General features: G+C 37.5%; 2 protein-coding genes across 8 annotated transcripts in view; one reads left to right on the top strand and one right to left on the bottom strand.

The window, feature by feature from the left end:
- LOC134542946 (disks large 1 tumor suppressor protein-like) overlaps positions 1 to 16675 on the bottom strand; it is a 387316-nt gene extending 370641 nt beyond the window's left edge. The window contains exon 1 of one of the 4 annotated variants that reach the window (XM_063387568.1): positions 16356 to 16675. In XM_063387568.1, the coding sequence (XP_063243638.1) occupies positions 16356 to 16377 (22 nt within the window). In that variant the 5' untranslated portion in view covers positions 16378 to 16675. The remainder of the gene's footprint in view (positions 1 to 16355) is intronic. The other 3 variants (XM_063387567.1, XM_063387569.1, XM_063387566.1) reach the window with 3 other exon arrangements.
- A 13-nt stretch (positions 16676 to 16688) lies between these two features.
- LOC134542945 (uncharacterized) lies at positions 16689 to 22796 on the top strand. 4 transcript variants are annotated; one of them, XM_063387562.1, is made up of 5 exons: positions 16689 to 16914; positions 18693 to 18818; positions 18932 to 19103; positions 20472 to 20600; positions 22465 to 22796. In XM_063387562.1, exons 2-5 carry the CDS (start codon positions 18703 to 18705, stop codon positions 22690 to 22692), a joined length of 645 nt encoding a protein of 214 aa, XP_063243632.1. In that variant the 5' UTR covers positions 16689 to 16914; positions 18693 to 18702; the 3' UTR covers positions 22693 to 22796. The 4 variants fall into 4 exon arrangements, with proteins under 4 accessions (XP_063243632.1, XP_063243633.1, XP_063243635.1 ...); XM_063387563.1 differs by lacking the exon at positions 16689 to 16914 and adding an exon at positions 16915 to 17005; XM_063387565.1 differs by lacking the exon at positions 16689 to 16914 and adding an exon at positions 16924 to 17009.
- The last annotated feature ends 1768 nt before the right edge of the window (positions 22797 to 24564 follow it).

The raw sequence follows: 24564 nt of genomic DNA, 5'->3' as shown, positions 1-24564 counted from the left end.
GATAAAGTCATAAGAAAACATTGATGAAGAATTTCATAAATTTTTAATTTTCAAATATTATTTTATAGTTTTTTTGCAAATTTAATTTAAGAAATTTGTTTAAATATAATCACGAACAATTAGTTAAAAAGCCCGCCTTAACCTGTTTGATATTATAGAAGATTATCGCGCACGGTGGTTGGCTGGTTCTTGCACGCTCGGCTCAGGCGGAACGTGACCATTTTTTCGTGCGTGCAGCCGGCGTTCATCGATTTATAAGACGTTATCACGTCAAAAAAAACACAAGCGACTTGAAAACTGCATTAAGACATCAGAGTGGTGTCCGTTTGCGAAAAAGCATTTAAGAGTAGGTATGCCGACGGTGGATGAGTAGTATAGTTATATTTCCGTATTTCTTTTTTTTTTTTACGCTGTATTTTCAGAAGAGTGAAAATGGCTAAAAAGCGTGATTTCAGAATAATTTTGAGCCATGAAACATCCGTGTCATATGCTTGGAAGCATCCGAGAGACTTGCAGTGCACATTTATTTATCTTCATTTCTCCGCCATATAATGTTATGGTCACCGTTCATACCTCATATTTGCCCTATTCACGAGAAGACTGCGTGCCAATCCACAGCCTTGCGCCTACAGGCGATATACCGCCTCAATAACGCAAAAACAATCCAGCTAGGCGGTCCCCTTGAACACCACTTGTCTTAGCTCCCCCCCTCCCCCATTTTTTTTTTTTTTTTTTTTTTACCTGACAAAACATTAGAGCAATAAATTTCATGTTTTAACGCCTTCTGGAGAATCGCCCGTGCATCGGGATGCAGATTTTACATTGAATACTATTTGGTTCGATCAAGCCATTTCCCACAAACACACCCCTGCAAGTCTATAAAAGTGTATAGCATTAGCTAGAATCCTCGATGGTAGCACCATCATTGTTAACGTGAAAGATAATTTTTTTTTTTTAAGGAAGTAAAAATAAATCAAGTGCGTATGGTCAGCCCCCGTATATATTGTTGCCAGCGTAATAAAATCTGTGTATACAGTGTAATACATATATACATATATATATATATATAATATTCACACCGTTGTTTCGAACACCCATATCCCCCCCCCCCTAGATATTCACGACAAAGTATGTGTCCGACATAAGGAAAACGATTTAATTTTCATTCCATTCTTTCTCCCGAAATTTTACCTCTTAAGTGCGCCCACACACGGAGTTCCAGAAGACGCGCACACGCTGTATAACCGGGGAGAGTGTGCTAGGGGTATGGGGCAGGGAATGGCTACTAGCCCTTCCTTTTCCCCCTCCTTTCCCCCTCCCTCGTCCAGACGCGCCCACGCAAATGATTGCGGCGTCCCCCCCAGGGCCGGTTCCACGCCTTTTCGGGTAAGAGGAGAGGGGATGGGGCTTTGCCTTCAAACGGCTGGGCTGGTGTAATCAGGCGGGCAGCTTTGGCGACGGCAGTCGGGGTACGGGGGAAGGGACGCATGGCTCTCAAGCTCCCCTCTCCCCCCCCCTTCCCTTTTCCGACAAGGCAGCAGCACCACCCAGACACAATACACGCCTTGTGCACGTGCTAGTTCAGCAAATCCGCTACACGCACGAGCTCTAAACACGGACAAGAGCGTGAGAAATAAGCTGCCGACAAGAGGAGTTGAAACAACACTATACTCTGAACATTTAAGTTTTTTTTTTCCTACATACGCCATTGCTTTTTGCACTGTATGTCATAAACATCTTCAACAACGGACCAAAAAAATAAAAGGATGAATGTGCATACACGTAGAAAAACAAACAAGCCTGTGTCAAAGGTTAAAAACATAGACAGCACAGACAATTCCGTGAAACAATATTACAGCACAGCCGGACATAGCGGGCTGACGACGAGACAGTTACAACAAGAACCGTAAATAAATAAAAATATCTTCAACAACAAAACAACAAACACATTATCTATTTAGTATCATTTTTGTGTTTGCCTGTTTGTCGCTGTGTTTTCCAAGGTCTTTTTTTTTGTTGTTGTTGTTGTTGTTGTTGAGTTTATTAACCGTTCTTGATGCAACCGTCTCGTCGTCAGCTCACAGTGTCCGTCTGTGCTATAAATTTTTTTTGACTAATTCCTTCCACGGAATGTTCTGTGCTGATTTTGGCTTGTTTTCTGTTTGTTTGAATATTATCCTTATTTTTCTCGTTATTGAGGTTTCATATGAAAAACAGTGTAATTATCAATGGCATGAGTCCAAATCTGGCTGAGAGGTACTGGCGTTGAAATGTGCCCGCCTTCAGATATTCGTTAATCAATATAATGACGGCTTTCACTGCTTACAAAAAAAATATCCTTGAACTTAACCAGAAGTCTTTCATGCAGGAGCTCGTTTTCATGTATCCTTTCAGTACGACGATGGAACTATTACTTTCAAAATGCCAAAAAATTTCCAATTTCTTATCCACGATTCTCAAAGATATGGTATGTTCAAACAAAATATAAATAATTAAACAAGCGCAACACTTAGAGAAATAACGGCAAGCAAAACCTATTTTAGTGCAGAAAGAAATTTTAAAGAACAATTGCGCTAAACACATGTAAGGCAATTGTAAAAAAAAAGAATAAATAAATAATTATTTAGTTGGCAATATAAAACTTTTATGATAGCGCAAACGTTAGCCTCTATAGCGCGTTGCAGCGAAACATGTGTACCAGGCCTTAGAGTTAGCTGTCAGCAGTAGCATGCAGCTGACTAGTGCGCATCACCCTTCGTGGTACGAAACTCGTTTGCTGTGAAGTGCCCGTTGGTAAATGCGCAATTCTTCTCGCCTCCCCATTACACGATGTGCATATCCAGCCATCTCTGCGGATGTAAAAGTCAGTCAAGGCGTTAACTGTTCGTCGAAACTGCAATCGCAGCGCCGTGTACTAGACAGTCAACACTGCGCTGAACACCCAAAGCCAAACGCACAAACGTACCACAACCAACCAACCATACACCGTGCTGTAAGCCAGGCAGCTGGTTACTGACTGACCAAAACCTGCGTCGCGGAGGGTTTGTTGTCTAATGCGCGCTAAGTTCGAATTCGCGCGCTACATTTCGCGCATGTAACTTTGCAGTGTAGCGGTTTCGGACAAATATATACTCCTTAACAAAAAAAACTGCCTATTGTCTGCAATCCCCGCCACTCATACACATACTTACAAATAGAGTCCCGGAAATTTCGCGGATTCCTCTGGCCTCAGGATAGAATTCAAAGTTATAGGTGTGCTCGACCCATGTTTACTTTCCCATTGGTTGATTTCTTAGCGAGAACATTTTTATCCTTGTTATTTGGCACTACCTGATTCGCTTACTTCTTTCCTAGCTGGACATCGTTGGCTCACGGTCGTAGAGGGGCGTGCCCAGATAACTGCGGTCCAATCATGAACACAGTGCGACAGTGTGGAGGTTTGCATTCTAGCTTGCGACTAAATGAATCCGCGAAATTTCCGTGGCTCTACTTACAATATACAAAAATAAAACTTATAACATCTTACGTACTGTTTGTTTTAATTACAGTACATGCGCAATTAATAAAAAAAGTATTTGTTACCATAATGCGAAGTTACGTCATGAAAGTGAAATCATCAACATGCCCCGTGAAACTGTCAACTACTATTCTTAATTTGCCAACCCACGAAAAAAAAAAATTTTTCCCCGCTTTCTATCCGATGTCAATACGCTGTTAGAAATTACGGTAAATTTACGAAAACTTCACCTGAAATAAAAGAAGAGTTCTTCGGAATTTCTGATAACTCGGTCTTCCTAGAAACAACGTCGTATCTCGACGTCTTTTCTTCGTTACAAACACGGTAAACACACACGTGGAAGATACAATTGTTATTCTGCCGTAGTCTTCAAACAGTTTTTTTTTTTTTTTTTTTTATGTTTTGATTGGACACCAAGATTAGCCCTGCGGGTTCATTTTCGACGCGTGTGAACCAACGCAATGATAACTTTCGGAGATTTCTGGACAATCTGTGACCAGCGTTTTTCGTAAGATTAAAGTTGAAAAAAATTATTTTAAGAGCGTAGCCGGAGGAGATCCTGGGTCGGGAGCGATAAGACAATCCCCCCACGGGGGAAGGGAGAAAGGAGGAACCAATCAGGATCGGGCGCGGCAGCAGCCCGCTGCTATTTCCCACCGGGAAACGAGATTCCCCCTCCAGATCCTCTCCAGCTCGACGACTCCTCGACGGAAGGACGAGTTCCGCGTGTGTCCGGACGGTCCAGCGCGCGTGAGCTCGGCGAGCCGTGAGTGTGCGCGCCTCCGCGGTCGCGCGGTCCATTTCCCCGCCCACTCCAGCCAAGTGCCGATAAAACGTAAGCTCCTCCTCACCCCCCACCCCCCCCCCCTTTTTTCTTCTACCTTTCCTTATCGATTCAAGGCGCTCGGCCTGAAGCGGCTATGCCACGGTGGGCCTTCCCCCCCCCCCCTCCCTTGCGAGATCCCGCGATGTCTTCGACGGCCGCTGGCACGAAATTTTTCTGAAGACTTTCTAGCTGTTACCAGGGGCGCAACAACAGGGGGAGGGGGCAAGGGTATCTTGCCCCCCCCCCCCTTCTGAAAACTTGAAGTGGGGGCAAACGGGGGCAAAGAAAATGCTGTGTAATCAATGTTTAGATAATAAAACTGCTTAAATAGCACCATTTTCCACCTTGAAATACAAATTTTCCCGGGGCAGGACCCCCCGCTTCAATAGGGGGGATCGATGATTCTTTATAAAAAAGGTATATTGCCCCCCTTTGGAAATTTAGTTGTTGCGCCCCTGGCTGTTACTATAATGTTTCTCACGCTTGTTTTTGCAGTACAGAAAATAAATAGCCCCCACTTCCATCAGACAAACACTACCCAGCTTCACTGTTAGAAATTACAGTAAATTTACCGACTTTCCAACGAAGAAATCAATAAATCAATAAAACGAAGACTTCTTCGTCATTTCAAATAATTGAATCTTCGTACAAACTATGCGGTATTTAGACTTCTGGGTTGTATTTTTCGTTCTAATCAAAGGCAAAATACACACGTGGACAAACGAACTTAAGCAATTATTTTAAAATGTTTTGTTAATATACAAAAAATATTATTTTGGCTTCACGTCCCTAAATTTACGAAGATAGCCGTAAATTTACGAAAAATTCCTGGATGAAATGTAGCCAGCGTTCTTTGTAAATTGAAGGTGTAAAATTTTAACAATTGTGTTAACTTTTATAATATTATTTTGTACACCATCGTTAGCTACAATAAGTTTTAATATTTTATTTTAATTTAATATTTGTTGATATTTATAAGGTCGTAAAATAGTGTTTATTGACAGTATTTTTTTTTACATGCGTATAAATATGAAAGAAAAAATAATGTAAACACCAATTATTATTTTACGGGAAAAACTAAGTTAGCAGTCGGTAACTATTTAAACAGCGCATTCCATTAAATTATGTTATTAGCTCAAAAGAGCTAAAACTGTTTAGTATTAAATTATATAAAATATTGTTGACTAAAATTTCCAAATTTATCAATCAACTTTTCGCCACTTGATAAGAACATTTCAAATGTATTTTACAATTACGATTTAAAAATAAATATAACTTGAACTCTGCAAACTTTAAATAGTTTATAAGTGTCTTTTCTTTTACTAGTTGAAACTAGCTCGCAATAAAGCGTTTAAAACAAGCTGTCACCGGTCTTCAGTTCCGGTGTCACGCTAGTGCGGGTGCGCGGACAGGTCCGCTCAGCGAGTTGGCCACTCGTTGGCTTCCCGCACTCGCTCGACGAGTCCCCTCTGCCGTGCTCGCTCTCGTCGCCGCAGCACAGTTTCCTGAGCTGCGCCTCTGCTGCCGGCTCGTCCGACTAACTCGGCGACTACGTGTATATCACGTAGCTGTACAGACTCGTGGTAGTTCGTGTAAATTCGTGTTCAGTACAGCAGTGAGCACAATTTACCAGCTAGCACCTCGGTTTGTTTTTGACTCGTGCTACGTCAGTCTGGTTGTCAAAAGTGTACTCAAGCAAAACCTTCTGCGCCTGACGCCCGCCGAAAACGACTGCATTAAAATTTTCACAGTCGGAAATTCTGCTTGCAACTTTCGTCGCTGTATGGTAGGCTTATTTGAAAACAAGTATCCGTTAAGACTACTCGCTCTCCACAGATCGCCAGTAGACTCAGCTGGCACGACTGCACACGTCCATGACTCGTTGCCTCTTCGACACCTGCGAACTCGTTCTCGGTTCTCGCTGAAGTCGGGCCGAGTCCTTTCCGCGAGATAACATACGGTGCCTTACCACTCGTGGATGGCTAGGTCAAGCTGAAGTTTCACTGCTCCTCAGTCGGGGAGATGTCAAGCTTGCTCTGTCGTGCTGGTCGGTCGCTTCCCTTCTCGTCTCTCTCAGCGTTGTCTGCTGCTGGCTTGCTGGGGGTCCCCTATTTACACCCGCGAACCTGGTAACGAAGATTTCCATCCAGAATGCTATATACAATAGTCGGCGCTTGGTCACGTGGAGCTGACGTCATGGCCGGCGCAGGCAGCCAACTTGTGAAAGTGGCGACGAGTCCTCGCGGCGATGTTTTTAAGTAGGCGGGTGGCCCGCCACCAGGCGGCAATGGCAGGCGGGTAGCCTGCCTCCAGGCGGCTAGCAAGGCGGCTAGCCTGCCTCCAGGGGGCAATACTCGGCACACCTAAGTCGCTTACACAAAACATTTTTGTTACGTTTCACACGTAATATGCTGTCCCAGTACCTACATTAGTTAAAGTTGTTTGTAAACCGTTCCTTCGATATCTTTCCAGTATTAACTGCGCACATTAATAAGCAAAATAAAACAAAATAAAAACCAATTACTAAATATTCTATTATATTTTCATTAGTTTATTTATTTATATATATATATATATGTACCCACTTGAACGAAACATCAATTGATATATAAAATTATTCATCAATTTTCGTACGAGAAAAAAAAATCTCGAAAAACGTATTTCATACATGCAAAAATAACCATAGCCAAGTGTTGTACAAAATTACAATATCTTTCTTGTAGTATTGCAAACTATTTCTTGGCAACTGGTTTTTCAAAATAATCTTTTGTAATTTTTTTTTAAAAAGGATGGACACGCTACGCGGAGACCTGCATAAGAAGCGTATTCATTGCGCAATGACAGACTGCATAATGTAGCACTGACTGCTACCACGTTGTACATCCCCGCCCCCCGTTCGCGGGCCGCACGTGATTCGGTCATATGTTTGTTTTATTGTGTTTGTCATTGGTTTACAGTCCTCCAGGGCGGGTTAAAAAACCCACCTACAAACATTTGCAACCTACACTGTCGCTACATAATAACGCGAATCGTACATGTCCCTAGCTACTAATTTTGGTTTCTTTCTGTGGGAGGTCCCCTATTAGGTAGGATTCAATAAGATATTTTTGAACATATGAGGTGGGAGTTTAATCAAATCAGATGATCGTTGGGTGATGCTAATAGAGGGTCAAATATAGAATAATCAGCATATTATTTTTTTCTTTTCAAAACAGAAAATAATGGACTGTTTAAAAGGTGACGTCTGTGTGCGGAAATTACCGTAATCTTTCAAACATTCCAACAATACTATCCTATAAAAGAATAAGAAAAAATAAAATTGTTTTTCAATCATGTCTTGGCTTCATATTATTAGCCTACATCTTTTAAGGGGTCAAAAAATAGGTAAGTTTGAATGTATTATTTGCACAGCTGTTGTTTGGTTTTTCGCGGAAGCATACAATTGGAAGGTATAGACCTACACTTGAAACTAAAATGAGTATAGGTAATGAACACAAACCGTATGGGTACAGGTCGCTTCTACTTACGATCTGAATCTAAGGCAAAGATTCTATTAAGTGAAGGGAAGTCCCGAGAGACACCACTCCGTTTTGACTAGTCCCTTATGCAAGAACAAGAGGAAGAGAGGGTGGCCGCCAGGTAGTCGGGGCGATAATTGACTCGACGAAGACAACGAAGGAACAGCATTACCACAGTCGAGGGGAGTTTGCGAAATGGTGGCTTAGACCCGACCCAGCCCCGGACCCCAGTAGCACAAAGTTCTGAAACTTCAATCCGGAGGAGAGTGAGAGAAGGGGGTGAAAGGTGAAACCATTCGATTAGACTGACCCTCTGTCCAGGGAAAGAGCATGGACGAACGGACTATATAAACCCCGTGCAGTTTATGAGGTTACGTCGAGTATCAAAGTTACACTAACTCGTTTTACCCGCGAGGCTAAAGCGTCTTGGTGATCTCACTTCACTCCCGTAGCTCAGCCATGTGTGACCCAATGGAAACCCACTTGACAGAACCTTTGTCTCTATTATGTTGGAAGGTTTCTAGAAAGAGACTCTTTTGGCATTGTTTTCCTCTCCTGGGTGCTCAATTTAAATTTACATACGGCAGTATTCAGCTTTAAAAAAAACACAATACCAATGTCAAGCACTCAAATACGATAATCATAGACAAGCAGGATGTCTGTAATCTAGCGAAACCAGTTACAAGATTGAGTGTGTGCTGGAGTGGAAGATTTACATTTTACAGCCCAAGCTGTCAAACTATCGGGAAACTGTTGGTGCGCGCGCAAAACAACACATGTTAAAACATAAACCATTATGGTTTGGAATATGATTCACAAATACCTACCTAACTGATGTTTCCAGCAAAACCCTGAAATTTACTAAACCCACGATCAGAATTCCCTGGCCTTTACTGATATTTTAAGAATTTTCACTGATCAAAACATATAATATTTCCATATAAAACAACCAATATAATAATTTTAGTTCTACTTCCCAATGCTACCATATTCACAAAGCACCTATAAATGCTTCAATACAGTGACAAAACTGTTTATAAGGTAACAAAATTGATGCACAAATTAATGTTCCTTACATTACACTCCCAGGCACCAACTGATGGAATACAGCTTTACGTGACAAATAAACGCAACTTTACTCAAACCTACTTGACACACCAGCATTGCAACAAAGACTGGACCCAAATTTCTACAAGTCTTATCCATGACACGTCTAATAAGTTAGCGATACAGTATTAGCATTTGACTCAACATTTCATTTTAAAAATTACCTAACCTAACATATATTACACCTGAATATTCCCAGATTTTCCAGAAATTCCAGGTTTCCCGACAAATGATACACGCAAAGCCAGTAAACAAAAAAAAACTTTATTTGATTATAAAACTAGTACAACCAAATAAGGTTTGATAATGATACGCAGACGTATATGCACGTAATATGATCCGGATGATCTAAGCAAATACTACAACCCCATGTCGCTGTAAGCCAGGCTGACTGCCCAGTGCGTGATGGAATTATTGATGAAACAAGGAATGGCCAAAATTACAGCGTATGAAGTATGTTTAAAGCGATAACACTATACAAATTGACAAGAGAATGAAACACTAGGATGGTGGGGGAGGAGGATAAAAAAAAAGGTAGAGAAAGCAGGAGCAGCAAAATCACAGCAGAGATTACCACGCTAACCTAGTTGCAAACCCATCACTATACGTCCCGTTGTCCCGAATGCACATATTGGTGTTGCCGGAATGGGTTGAATTTACAGCTGCCAGATATAGCTTGCGCGGAAGCGAAAAAAAGTGGCCAAATCACGAGCAAGCTGCGATATCAATCAGGTGGGAAACGTGTGTTCTATATCACAAGGTAGTGTGGGGTCTGAATTGACGGACGGGAGCCACCTGAACGTACGAACTATATGGGTGGCATGCATGCAAGTGGAAAATGAGGCAAATTTATTCCATGGAAATTCTCTCTCTCTCTCTCCCCTTCCCTCTTTCTTTGGCCTACCCTTATTTTCCCTTAACAAAACTGACCCTTGACTCCTCTCTGGAAAACGAGAACCCTTTTCATATCGTCCGTCCGAATCGAGTTCTCTTGATTTACGGAAACGCCGCTTCCACGCAAAACAGCAAAACGTTAAAAACCAAGATTTCATCCAAGAGATACTTGCTGCCAGGGCAACTGTGTAAGTCCTCACTAAGTTTCAAAAGCATCACAGCAGTAAAAAAAGTTCTCAGGCAAAAAGCACTTACCTACGTATCAATTTATATGCATATCGGATACAATCGGATTTCTAAGTGAGACACAATATTCAGACATTTCTTTAAACTTCTCAAGTTTTCCAATAGGTAGTCCAAAAAGACCATTAAAATTGGAAAAATAAAGTATATTTTATGCGAAAAAATTTCACAAGCAAATGTGATAGAACGAAAAGCCCCAATTCATACATTTAAAACAGTATATCACTAATTTTTAATAATTTTTATCTAAAGTAGAAAAACACAAAGAACATGTCACTATAGCTGCTGTTGAAAGATATTGCGTAAACAGACAGATGATCCCACAGAAGTAATGGCCAGTATACAAAACGAAACTAAAATTGAAAAAACATAATGAGGAAAATAAGTCGAGCAATATGAACGACGGATATGTTAAAGAAGCAAGAAATTCTGGACGACACAGAGTAGTAGCATTGACTGAAATACTTATTAAGTACAATAGGTACATTATTAAGAATAAATACTTATATATTTGTATTAAGTATTTATATTTAAAAAAGGTTGCATAAAACAGACATAAATGCACACAATTCAGGAACAGTTACGAACGTTTTTAGCGACGAACAAAAAATTATATTCAATGGCGCATGTTCATAATTATTTACAAGTTAGCCTATTATCACTGCAACGAACATTCAAAGAACACGACACATTACATACACGTGGATGAAACAACGTAATAAATAAAAACTGAGCTCACATCATTTAATTTCCTTTCGAGTGATGTAGTTACCATATATGCTGTACTGGAACATAAAAAAAGCACTCCACGAAAGTATTCTGCTATTAGAATTTACGGAAGGAGGGGGGGAGGGGGAGAGGAGAGTATAATAGCTCATGGAAAGTACACTGACCTAACCAAGTTTTGACAGTCTCAAGTACCTTAAGGGCCTCTTTGTTGTCATTAACGTTATCCTCTTTCACCCAAATCCATCCCAGCATACAAACCGGACTACACATTAGGACTTATTCATTCGTTAATGTTTAAAGTACTTTTGGAAATTCTTGCAAAAGGCAATTCTGGAAGTATTTTCATTCCTGTATTAATAATGTTGCTTACACGAGTTACATTTTAATATCTTTCTACCGCACAAAATTAGATCATTTTTCGGCGTAAAAAAATTACAACCAATTCATCAAACATATTCCAATTAGTGCTTACGTCTACGTATAACGCTTGTAAAATTCCAGATTTCACAGAAAATATTCAGGAGGCAACTTGTAAAAGTAAGATATTTGGTTGAAACTTATTTTTGACATTACTATTTTGAATTAAAAATTATATTTTTTTAATATCGTCATCGAGTGACAACAAAACTGTATCTCTTCGGTTTTACGTCTGTAACCCTGGTCCGGCCGCCTCAATTCATGGCAAAAATTTTCGTAATAAATAAAAAAATAAGAGATAAGTGATTTACAGACAGAGGTGATATTGCACGTATATGCATATTTTTGGTGTTGTTTCGCTACTAATCAAACATGAAAGTCAAATGACCTATGCCCTTCTCATTTTTCGGTCCAGCTGTTCCCTTGCTAGTTTAGTTAAAAAATATTTCTGAATACTATTTTTTATAAATAATATATTTTCTATAGGAGAGGGCAATGTAGGTCGAGTACTCGAAGGGATACCGCCCACCAGCAACCCGCACAAGATAGTAATGGCGGAATGAGGAACCGCTGATTCAGAACCAACTGTGATGTAACAGACACCAACCAGAAATTCTTTAAGCTGAAACATACCGTAAGTGGAAGGGAATGCATGTAGGGCGCAAATGAGTCGAATTTTTTTTATAAACTAAGACTAGTGCAAAAAACAACATTTCTTGAATTAAATTACTTCAACTCCCCAAACTTTTTTTTTAATGAGGCACGTTTACAGAAATAAACCTAATATTTACTAAGTTATTAAAAAAATTGCACAATAAAAGTAAAGATACACTTAATTTTTTAAACAACCAGTTGCTAACTTATTTTAACATGTGTTTTTGATTGTAACATCTTAGCTCGGTATACGGCATTTGGTAGGAGTCATTTCGTGAATGCGAGGAAGTCAAGGAACGGAAGTGTGTAACAACCACGCTGCTGCCATCTGTGGCGGAAGGCGGTAACCAGTGTTCACAAAGACAAATTGAACCTTTATAGTATTAACTGTTTAGTGAATTTTAACAAGATAGGCAGTCCTTTAATCAATTCCGTTGTCAAAAATCAGGTCCACAGCCGAAGTTTAGTATTTTTTAAAATTCTTTTTCTGTTTTATCGGAGTCGTTTAAAATTTCAGTCTGCTAATCAGATGGATCTAATGGTCGAAGTAGCTGCTCCGGTAGCGACTTCTAGCGGCAGGTGCGGAAAATACGTGTGATTCGCGTACAGAAATGTAGTTGAAATCACAATTTGTATATATTTATTACGCTCGGCACTGTTTTTAAAAAAAAATTCAACGTTGAATTTCGTATCCAAGTTTCATATTATAAGTGTATTTGCAATATGAGAACACGTAAATTTGCTCTTTAACGAGGTTAGATGTTACACATCATTTAAAGACTCGCTCACTTTTTTTTTTATGAGATACAAAGTCTTCGCCCAGTTCCCTACAGTAGGAGGGAAATGGATGGTAACTTTTCTTTAATTAAAAAGGTAAGCGGAATAATAATATATCACTAAAAAAAGCGGAGTTTAAAAAACATGCGAGTACTTCTTTTCTATTTCTAAGAATATTTTAGCCAGTAGAATTAAATTTTAAAAACATTAGTACCACCCATTTAACCTATCTTCGAGCAACTTGACGAAAGTTATAGGTCGTTTACAGGACAGTTACAGCACATTTAACTAACACATTTTTCCCCCTTCATCCCGAATTAAATTTTATTTTTGGCATGGCTCCAGCAAACACGATGTCCGAAAGTTTAAACTACGCAGACGTAAAAGTTAAAATTTTACGCAACTGCGGTAAACACGTACAGCTAAAACACAGGGCAGGCCACGAACTGTTTCAACGTTCAAACGTGAAACTACCACGTCCTTTTGGCGATAAATTGTCGCGATAAAGGAGACAATACCACCGAAATCAATCGAGAAGGTTAACTATAGGGGTGAATTAAAAATCCCGCCTATTCAGGGGTGTGTTCGTGTTAGTGAGGGGGGAGGTAAGTGCAACGCCGCCAGTGCTTCTAGCACGGTATAGCCTCTAAGCTCAAGGCTGTGAACTGACAGGCAATCTTCTCGTCGTGCATAGGGCAACTATGGGATTATAGTGGTGACCATAACATTATATGGCAGGGAAATGAAGATAAAAGGTGTACTGCAAGTTACTTGAGTGCTTTCAAGAATCTGTACCGGATGTTTCTTGCCTAAACATTTATTCTCAAAACATGCGTTTTAGCCATTTTCGCTCTTAACTTTAAAAAAAAAAAAAAAAAACAGTTTTAAAACAAGCACAGAAACCAATAAACTCATTTTCCCTTAGAGTAATCTTAAAATGCTTTTCGTAAACAGACACCGCTCGGATATCTGGAGCAGTATTGAAATCGCGTGGTTTTTTTTTCCTGAAGCTCTGCACACCAGGTGTACGCAAAGGTAGGTGGGGCACTAATAATGTAACCCCCCCCCCCTCCACACACACACACACACACACACACACACACAGTCGGAACTGTCCAATGTGTGCAAGGACGGTGAACTAATCAGTCGCAACTGATGGACTGACGAGCAAAGGCTGAAGACCATCGAATTAAAAATAACATATAGCAACTATGGTCACGCAATCGCCTACCACAAAATTACTTTTACGGTGTTCAACGTGTAATGATTCTTCACATCTACGGATGCGCAGCAGAAAAATGTTTCTCGAACAATTTGCCAAATATATTTCTATTCATGGACACTAACTCGTATAAAATCATAAACAGTAAATAAAGATTTTATATATATATATATATATATATATATATATATATAGCACTGTTGTTTCTGAATCACATTACTCAATTTGGTGGGTAATGAAAATTTTCACTTAGGCAAACAAAAATAGTTCAGCTGTCTTTATGAAACACGCTGTGATGAATATTAAACCTACATGCATAACAACATAATTATTAAATAGAAAGAAGTTTGCGCATGTGTAGGCCTACGTTGGCTTTCTATAATACAAAAGGAAAACCTTACAATACATTTTTTTTTTTCAAGTTTTCTAACTAGAAAAATTATTTGTTACGAAATGCTAAAGCCACAAAAAAAAATCACGGTAAATGTCGTAGTGAAGCTATTAAAGTGATTCTCATTAATGGCTGGCCAGAATGCTCATGAGGTAAGTATGCTTACATTCACTGTTACGTGCTATTGAGTATTGACTCATTTTACAGTGCAAAACAGAAGTCGAGAATTTTAAATGAAATAAGTTCTCAATAGCTTGTAAAAATTTATAAATCAACCAATCAATTATTTATTTAAAGGATTTTAGAAAATAAAGATACCGTCAATATCCTTCACTCTTGGAATTAGGATGACAATTTTAAGTTTTAATACATATTAAAGGTAAATAACTACGAGAATAAATATATATTTTTTATATCAGCAGCAATAAAACGGCATAAAAGGATTCAAAAATTTTCTAGTAAATAATTCATAAATAACCAAACAATAGGTTATGTCTTTTACGAGAATTATCTACACAAAAGTCTATTTTATAAACGTTAGTTACCTTGCATGTGCTATGACAACAGTATGTATGTATGTATATTAGAAAAATGTTTTATAGCCAACAGTAACCAGCAGCGGTGTCATGGCGTGGGGAGGAGGGAATAGGAGGGGTATATAACCCCCCCCCCCTTTTTTTTTCAAGTTGGTAAAAAAAAGTTACAATATTATTAGTGAAGGCTTAAGAAGGTATGTTATTTAGGGGGATGCAAGATGAACTGTTTCTGCTGTGTGAGAAGTCGCGTTGCCTACGACTTCTATGAGCCCATATGTCAGGGCGTTAGCGTCAATAGTAACGTTTGTTATTTTGAATACACGTGTTCTGCGGTAATGTATGAATCACTAGATCGTTCTTACGGGCATAGTTCTCATCGTACATATAGCTCTTCATTCACTATGTACCTACAGAAGGCTACATACCAACTTAGTTAATCATATATATATATATATGTTTACTCGAAATAACTTTGTGTGTCACTATACAAAATCTTACATCACCTAAGAAGAAACGCACATGTTTTTGGGTTACCCTAATAGTAAATGTTATTAATTTTGAAATATTATGGCCTCTAATTATTGTTAGTTTCATTAGTGCCCCATTTTACTCCGGTACAAGATGTTACCATCTCAGCATAAAACGACTGGAAAAACGGCATATGCTCCATCACCATAAATATATTTTTAAAATCTACGAGCTACAGTCCTATAACTATAACACACTGATAAATACTTTAATAATTTTTTACTTATTTACGTACATAATCATTTGCTAAGGCTACAAACACATTGAATTACTGAATTTTTTTTTCAATGGATAGTAGTACAATGTGCATTCAGAGCATATATTCAACCGAGAAAATAGTACCTCAAATTCTTATACATCATTTTCGTACATATCAGTAAAACAGTTTATTTTATTCGTCGCCTTCCCACTACGAGGAAAATATATAATAAATAATTGGTTACTAGATAAAAATAACAAAGACTGGATTAGAAGTGACCCTCATTACATTATAAAGACCGATATTATTCGATAGTGTACAGTAACCGCGTAGAGGAGTAAAATGAGGCAACATAATGGGACTGAGGCAATCATGTTACAAATTTTTATCTGTGAACAGAGAAGGCGTTGTATCCTTACAAGCCACTAATATATAATCTTACAATTATGTTCGCACGTAGCATAATTTAACTGTAATAAATGCGGGGCAGAGTTGCTATGTGAACATAATAATAGTTCGCTACACAAATATATCGTCAGATTTGCGCCAAACCTAGAAATAGATACAGAGGCTGCAGAGAAACGGTACAGAACACAGAGCAGACAGCGTCGGCTGCTGCAGAAATGAAAACGTGCAGCGGGAACGAGATAAGAGATAAACAACTGAATAGCGTCATTTAAAATTGACAGTTCAAATGAGCTGACAAGTAAGACCGCACTGCCACTCCCCTTCATAAGCAGTAAAATCAATTGCTACAACAAACAACCAACACTTAGTTCTAAATATGTTGATCTTACCACCTTGTTTACGAACTGGCATTGTCAAATTGATTGTGGAAAGCGTCTTTTAAATTAAAATCCTCGGTAGTCCGGTCCGTCCCGAATGGTAACACAAAATTAAATTTAAAAAAAAAAATAGGATTAGCACGCCACTTCAAAAATTCAGATATTCCACCCGCGAACTGCACTGGTTAGAAAATTATAATTTACATGCACAGGGTCATTTATAATAATCGCGTCACCAATGCACGGCATCACTTCCGAACATAAACATCCACCGTCCACACAATATGGCGTACCACAACTTTAGCAGCCGAGAGCACAGCTCGCAATTGATATGATTGGTGGACGAAACTGCAGTACGTCCTGCTAAGATATCAAAACAAATACTTTTTTAAAATATAACCTATGTCTCTTATTTTCATTCATAAATGCTTTGGAAATTATCTGCTGTATATAAATAAATTTTATATAGCATGGTTGTACACGGTTATTGAAAAATATCTGTTTTAAACTATCACCTGAACCATTTTGGCGATGCTGTAAACAACTCATCACTGTTTGTTTTGAATTCAAGGTGAGGTTAAGTTTTTATAAAAAAAAATGTTAGTAGTATTCTGTAACTAAAAAAATGAAAAAGCGTTTGCTGTTTTAACTACGTTGCTAATGTATGTAGGTAATGTTTCAGATTAGCTATTTAGTTAGTGTTTAATCTTGGTAATATAACTTTAGTGAAGTGCTCTACATATGTTGACATGCTTTGCATTTAATTTCTTTAATTAACGTGGTCTGATACATAACGGAACTTATATAAAGCATGATAATATGTTATTATTCGATTTTCCCATGGTTCCGAGATTATATCTTAAAATTTTTACAATTATATTATACATTTACATACAATTACACTATACCAATGATTTAACAAATATGTAGCCCAGTATACTTTTTTTGTCAATCATGTAGCTAGTAGAGGACATAAGAAGAAAAATAAGCAAACAAAATTCTGAAAATGTCTTTATACTTACTCATATTTTTATAATTATTCTGTGAAATGGAATTGCTATATTTCAAGTAGTTTAATGTTTTACTGAATATTTATGTTAGCTACATTTAAAATATATGCACTAATATTTTTAAACTTATTCTATTAAAATGGAATTGTGATATTTAAATTAGTTTAACATTTTACTGAATAGTTAGGTTAGCTACATGTAAAATATATACTACTGTTAATTTGTGTGTTTTGTTAGGTTAGTTAAATTTAAAGTACTGTAATAACATGTTCACTGTTGTTTAGGTTGAATCAGACACATTAATTATGTATTATGCAAGTTATTACATACATTTCAGTAAGATAATTGACATAACCAAAATAAAACTTTTTATTTTGTAAGATTCAGCATGTTCAAAGATCTAACTTCTGAAACATATTAATGAAATCAACGATCACCAATACCACAAAATATTAAGAAACTTGAAATAACCTTTCAAACAACTAACAACGGTTAACATCCTCATTTCAGGCTACACGTGAATGTCTTGCAGTGGCGTAGCGTGGGTGGGGCGGAGGGGGCGGCCCGCCCCGGGCGGCAGCCCGCGGGGGCGGGTCACCGGTGAAGCGGGTTGAGATCTGATCTATGATTCATTCATTACATGTGTCAGACACACTATAATGTTCCATTTTTATCTAAAATTTTGCGCACCAACTATTTTTTAATATTTATTTAAAAGAAAAACTGCGAAATCACTAATTTTAATTAAGCACCTATAGAATGGGGGCGGCAAAATGGGTCTCCCGCCCCAGGCGCCGAGATGGCACGCTGCGCCACTGATGTCTTGTTTCAAGTATTCAGCATGGTGAAACACTTATCCTTTCATGATCATACTTCTAAAAAATGAAGTGATACTATTATAATTTTGCCAGTTTACAAAATGATCAGAAACAATTTCTGGCAGTAAAAAAAAAAAAAAATAAATTATGTGGGTTTTTTAGATGCACCCCCTCTCCTAATTAATTTTAACCCCCGTTTTCTTTAGGTACATGCATAAACAGGTCATTTTATGACATTACACTCAACTTTAACAGGTTCAATTGATTTTTAATTAATAACATGCAATTTTCTAATTCAGAATTAGCTTAATTTATAGTTCTGTTACAAAAAATAATTTTCAAGATACTTAAATAGAGCAATACAGTTCAGTCAAATGGAGTAGGCTATTACTTTTTTCATTGCTCTAACTTATGACTGCGCAACCAAGTGTAAGGGTCTGCGTATGTTGTTCAATGTTAATAAATGAGTATTTGTCTCTTGCATTTATTTAAACTTTGCATCAATTTTTTTTCCCCCTTAGCTCTGCACTAATGGCTCTGCGTGTACAAAGTGGGGCTGTGCCAGAAGGGGCTGTGCTGCTAGAAGAACCAGAAGCTTTGAAATATCAGTGGAAAATGGTTTTCGAGTGGAAGCCCACTTCTGATGTGTAGGTATCAAATATGAAAACGTCACGCTACGTTTGCCCAGTTTCACTTCAGCTTGCCTCATGTCTGTTCTCTGGATGCAGTTACAAAACACTCTTCCGTTTCCTTTTCCAAGGTGGCCTTTTACTTACGGCTTAGGAGCGCTGGGTGGCTGCACTGCATTATCATCAATTTACATCAATAATTACTATAGAAGGAGACTTAAACTGCAAGCATTTGGCCGCATTGCATCTTATTTTCCCACCGTTATGGTTCCATCAATGATGACGTCGTTTCTCCATCAGATGGTAGGAAGTCTCTTTTTGTTATAGGTGTGTTGCATGTATTTTAATGTAGTGTTTTTTTTTTGTAATGCATTTACTATGATTCTAAAGGAGTAAGATCTCTACCATGTAATCTTAATTGATTGCTGTAAGTTAATTTATATTTTCAATCATTTATCCTAATAATTGGAATAACAAACATAAACTAATGTTTTACCTCCATTTTTTTCTTTGTTATAGTTCTGTTCAAGATAGGTTGGGTTGGACTTTTTGACAGGTGCTGCAAAGAAAATTCAGATTTCAACACATACAATTTTTATAAAATTAATAAAATAACAGTTGATATGTGTTTGGTTAGTCCAGTGCCACGTGAATCTTTAATTTGTTTATTGCATCACAATATTAAGCTGTCAAAGCTAAATGTTTCTTGCAGTACTAGTCAAAAAGGCCGGTTAGACCAAGCCTTGATATACAATTTGGCTCTAAAATATAATTAAGGAACTAATCCGTGATGGGTATCAATAATTTTTGGCTCTAAAATATAGTAAGTTTGCCAACATTTGCTAAGTATTTGTACTTGGTTCCAGAGGTAAATTTCCGTAGGATTTCTGGTGGAATTTTAGTGCTGGCCCACCAAATTTAACAATTTCACATAGCTGAAGAATTTCATGCATGTGGTCCGGCTGTGCTGTCTAACATTATTTAGGACAATTGTTTATTTAGAGTTTTACGACCACATGCAGCAGTGCAGGCCCAAAGTGGAGCGTTTTGAATAAATTGGTGGCCATGCTAAGCAGAAAATGGTCTCTTGTATTTGTATGAACTTTAATTAAATAGTGCTCAAGTAATGAACAGATATGTTTTGAAATTTTTTTTTTTTTGTTTTTCATGGTGTAAATGTAACTGCATCTTAAAATGGTGGCCAGATTCTGTTTTTGGCAAAGAAAAAATTAATTTTCTACAAATTTTATTTGTGAATTTTTTTATTTATGGAAGACAATCATCAAAGTAAACAAACTTAACCTGAAAAGTAGGTAATATTCTTTACAATTCAATATTCTTTACAATTCAATATTTTTTTCACTGCCCAGTAAATTTCTTCAAGCATTTATGTATACAACACTCGGACCAATTAGAGCTAGCCGAAGAACTGGTTTGTTTACTGTGGCATTAGACCTTCCAACTGGACTATTTAGAATAGGTGACTGCAACTGACATAATAGTTTCAGTCAGTGAAAGTTATCTTCAGTGAACGTAGTTTGGTTTTCAAGCTGTAAAATGACTTGCTTAATAATAAATGTGTATTGCTAGCTGTAGCTTATATTTTGAAAATCATATGTGGCTGGGATTGGGGTAAAGACCAGATCATTGCATCGGTGTGTTTCCTTACAGAACGTGTCTAATGACATCCTTCTTCACAAAGGTGGTTGTCCTGTTTGCTTGGAGGTGAGAGGTGCCGTGATACAGGTTCTCATGGGCTCGGTCTATCCACTGATATTAGCACCGGCATCGTCATTTTTGGTAAGACCTTTTAAAATGTTATTGTTTTTATACAGTCAGAATGGAGTAAAATAAAAGCTCTGAAATCTCATACGCCTTGGTTTCGTAAAATTATGTAATCTGGCCTTATCAAGTTTTAATTTTTTTTTCTTTTGGTTGAAATTGGAAATTTAGAAATTCCTTGGAAAAAATAGAATGAAAATTGACTCAACTTTTTTTTTTAAAGCTAACAACTATTTATAATAGGGGCCGTATCGCTTCCCTTTATTGGAATCACTCGGTACTTAAAAAAATAATAATAATAAAAAAATTTATCAATTTTAAACTGAGGTCGCTGAGGTTTAGAATGACTTTGATAATACAATTCATGCCACCGCCTGCCTGGGGAATATTCATGCGCAACATTGCGGAATAAAGGCATTTTTGTTCTACAGTTGCGCCTTTCTTCTCGTTGCTGGTGGAGATGACCTGGCTGTAGGCAGTCTCTTACATGCTTATCTCTCCATTCCCAAATGTAAGGCTACTCAAGTTGCAGATAACTGTGAGGCACGCTCAAAATGCATACCATACACTCAAAGTTAGTCAGGCAAAGCCCAGTTTCTGATTATTTTTACACCCGATAATATTACTTGCTCTTCTGTAGTGTGATTCTATTCCTGGCTGCTGAAACTAATTTTTATATTTATAAAATATTCTTCAACTTTATTGTAAGAAATTACAGAAGAATAACTTAGCATAAATATTACCAAAACTTATGCTTTATTCAGTGATTCGATTTTAGCATAAAATGTGCGACAATTATGCGATAAAACACTATAATCATGATGAACTATCAAAAATATGTTCAATTATCATGCTATTTCTTCCATTTTTTTATAAGCCACTTCAAATGCTAAATTTCCTTAAAAATCCAAATGCAAGTGGCTGAATTGATGTTGGATTACAGAATTTGCTGAATCAAGGAATCCGGATTGTAGATATTTGAATAGTTCCGAGTATACTCTGAACATAGTGAAAGTAAAAAAGTTTAGTTAAAACTTAATCAACAGATAAGTAAATAAGAGTAATCAATATATGATACCAAACTGACATAGCTAAAGCTACACAGACACATCACAAAAATAGTTATAAGTATAGTAGTGTTGTACTTACCAGACATAAATAGGCTTGCTGCATTTCAGTTTACCGAAAATGTTGGTTAATAAGGTGGTTTTAAGGAAAAGCCTTATAAATGTCAAACTGTCATACTTTTACACATTAAGAACCTAATAACTATCATTTACAACTGAACAACAGGGAAAAAATAACTGAAAAAACAGTTAGGATAACTAATTAGCTGCAGTAGAGTCGAGAGCAACTAAAATAGACTATGCTCATGCTTGTAACTTGCATTTCTTTTGGCCAATTAACATTTTCTTTTTATTGCAGTGAAACGTCTTTTGATACGGAATGTTGGAGGATAAACAATATTTTGCTGTATAATTGGCTATCAACATGCATATTGATTTTTAAGTTCATATCAATTAAAACCATGGTTTCAATCTAGTTAATTTTTAGTAATAATGTGATGTTCAGTATTTATAAAGCATGGTTTCTGTTTAAAATGAATAAGTGATGTGCCATAGTTTCAGTTGTTTTTAATATTTATGCATGATACTAGTGATTAATATACAAAAAAAATTCTAATTTTTCACTGCGAATTTAAAAAAAATTAAATTTTTATTCCATATAGGAGTGACAGAAAAGTTTCAGTTGCACCATGAGAGAGACTGTTGTGACAACAGCATAGCATTACAAGGACACAGTGCTGATCTAGTTAAGTATAGCTTGTAGACGTTAAAAAATAAATTGAATGTAACAAGCATGTTCTTGTGTTTCACTGCAGTTGGCCTCGCGTTACGGCACCTACAGGCTGCCTTCCTTGACTCACGACTTCCGAGAAGTGATGAAGGTGTACCTGAAGCTCACGCGGAGATTGGGCAACGGTTTCTTTGCGTCCGTGGCTCTCCAAACCATCGCCGGGATGGTCATGGTGCACCAAGAATTCAGGAGCTTGTCCAAGGTCGAGGACAAACTCTCTAGGTTAGAGGAGCAGTACGAGAAGAAAACGTAGCTCAAAACTAGATTTCGAGCTGTTGCTTTGAATAGTGTATGAAAGTATTTTAACTCTTAAGATGTGTAAATAGAATTTTTATATTAAAATATTGCTTAGTTTGATTGTATCTGGTTATTTTTGAATACTCTTCCACTTGATGTACTCCTTTTTCAACCTGACAATACACTGACATGCCCATCAGTTGCGCAGTCTACTCTGATGGTAATAAACCCGTAAACCAGATATAGTGTAGACTTGAAAAAGGGGTAGGTGTGCATTACCTGTAACAAGAACACAGAGGTGGTGCTGTACATCTAAAGTAAACAAATCATTCAGTAGTTCCTCTCCATGACTGCAATAAAAACCCCATGAGTAAATCCCAATTAAGAATATTTCCTGCATAGTGGTTTCAAAAATTTAGCATCTAGTATAAAAACATTAAATTTACATTTTTAATCAATTTTCCCATTTTAATAAATCTAAATTTCTAAGTACAGTACACTCCCGCTTATCAGCGAAATTAAGTGGCAGGGCCACCGCGGATAGTGAAAATCGCAGATAATCCGCAAAAGAGCCGAAAATGGGAAACAAAAAAGGATACATTAATTTGAACTTATATACAGCAAAAGTTACAATTAACAGTAAAAATTATTAAATGATGCTAAAAATTTAGTATTTTACTGAATAATTAACATTTCAGTGATGTAAACACAAAATTGCTTGGTACTTACTTCGTAACAAGGATACAGTACACTACTGTACGTACTCAGAGACTTCATTTGACACTAAAAAAGCACAAATCTTTAAATTTACAACTTTTTGAAACAATCAGTCACTTGCTTTTGTTTCTTAATTTGGAAACATCTTTTCTTAGTTATTGATTGAATTTCCGCAACATAAGTTTTTCAGCTAACTGCGCATCGTCGTCTTGTTCTTACAAATAGTAAAGCAGTCCGACGATGTGTTGCAAAGCCGCTTCGTGAGTCATCTGCGCCTTCGCACTGGGCTCGCCTGTGGCATTTTACTGTATACTGCACACAATACACTCGTCAGTAGAGTTCAAATTTGCTCACTTGTAATAAAATACAGATTTACATATGTGCTGTATTTTTTCGTAGCTTGCGCGGATGATCCGCACCGCGGATCATCTGTCCGCGGATAATAGGGAGTTTACTGTACCTTGAGAAAGTTTGTTAGTCTAAATTTCTAAGTATCTTGAGGAATTTCTTAACAAGACTTTAACTATGTATGAATACACAAGAATGTTATGTCGTTACTAAAATTTTTGTACTCCTTTAGATTTTATACAAATTGGGATTTTAAACCTTTGTAAAGCAAACACTACCTACTAGGAGAAAAATTTGCAGCAACACAAGTAATCATGGGCAAAATTCTGTTGGATTCCCAGAGGGGGCTGCAAGATATTATTTATCATTCCCATTTCACAGTTATAATTAATTTTACCAGATCAAGGAACCCCCCCCCCCCCCCCTCAGAGAGGGGCTTTTCGATTCCAGGAGGGGCCTGAGCCCCATTGCCCCCCCCCCCCAACCCGGAATCTATGTCCATGCAAGTTATCATAGGCTATTCATGCTATCAATTTTTCTTTTTAAATTTCCAACTTTTGTCATCTGAACACACACATCAGAATGCAATGTGAAAATGTTCAGGTTCCAAGATGCAACATTGCAGTGAGTCAACCCCACATTAAAGCAAGTGCACTCCTACTTCACCTGCAGAATTTCTCACTTTCATTATTTGAGAAATGCAAATGCCATGTGCTTCAAACATTCATTTGTTAGCTGTTATAAGGCTACGAATGATTTTTTTTGTGGGGCTTAGGCTGATTTTATTTAAAGCTTATCAAAGTCAAACATGTTAAGGATTGTT

The sequence above is a fragment of the Bacillus rossius genome (assembly GCF_032445375.1).
Source record: "Bacillus rossius redtenbacheri isolate Brsri chromosome 9 unlocalized genomic scaffold, Brsri_v3 Brsri_v3_scf9_2, whole genome shotgun sequence".
Taxonomy (NCBI): Eukaryota; Metazoa; Arthropoda; class Insecta; order Phasmatodea; family Bacillidae; genus Bacillus; species Bacillus rossius.
The sequence above is the reverse complement of the archived record's forward strand: the minus strand, read 5'-3'. Positions and strand labels throughout refer to the sequence as shown.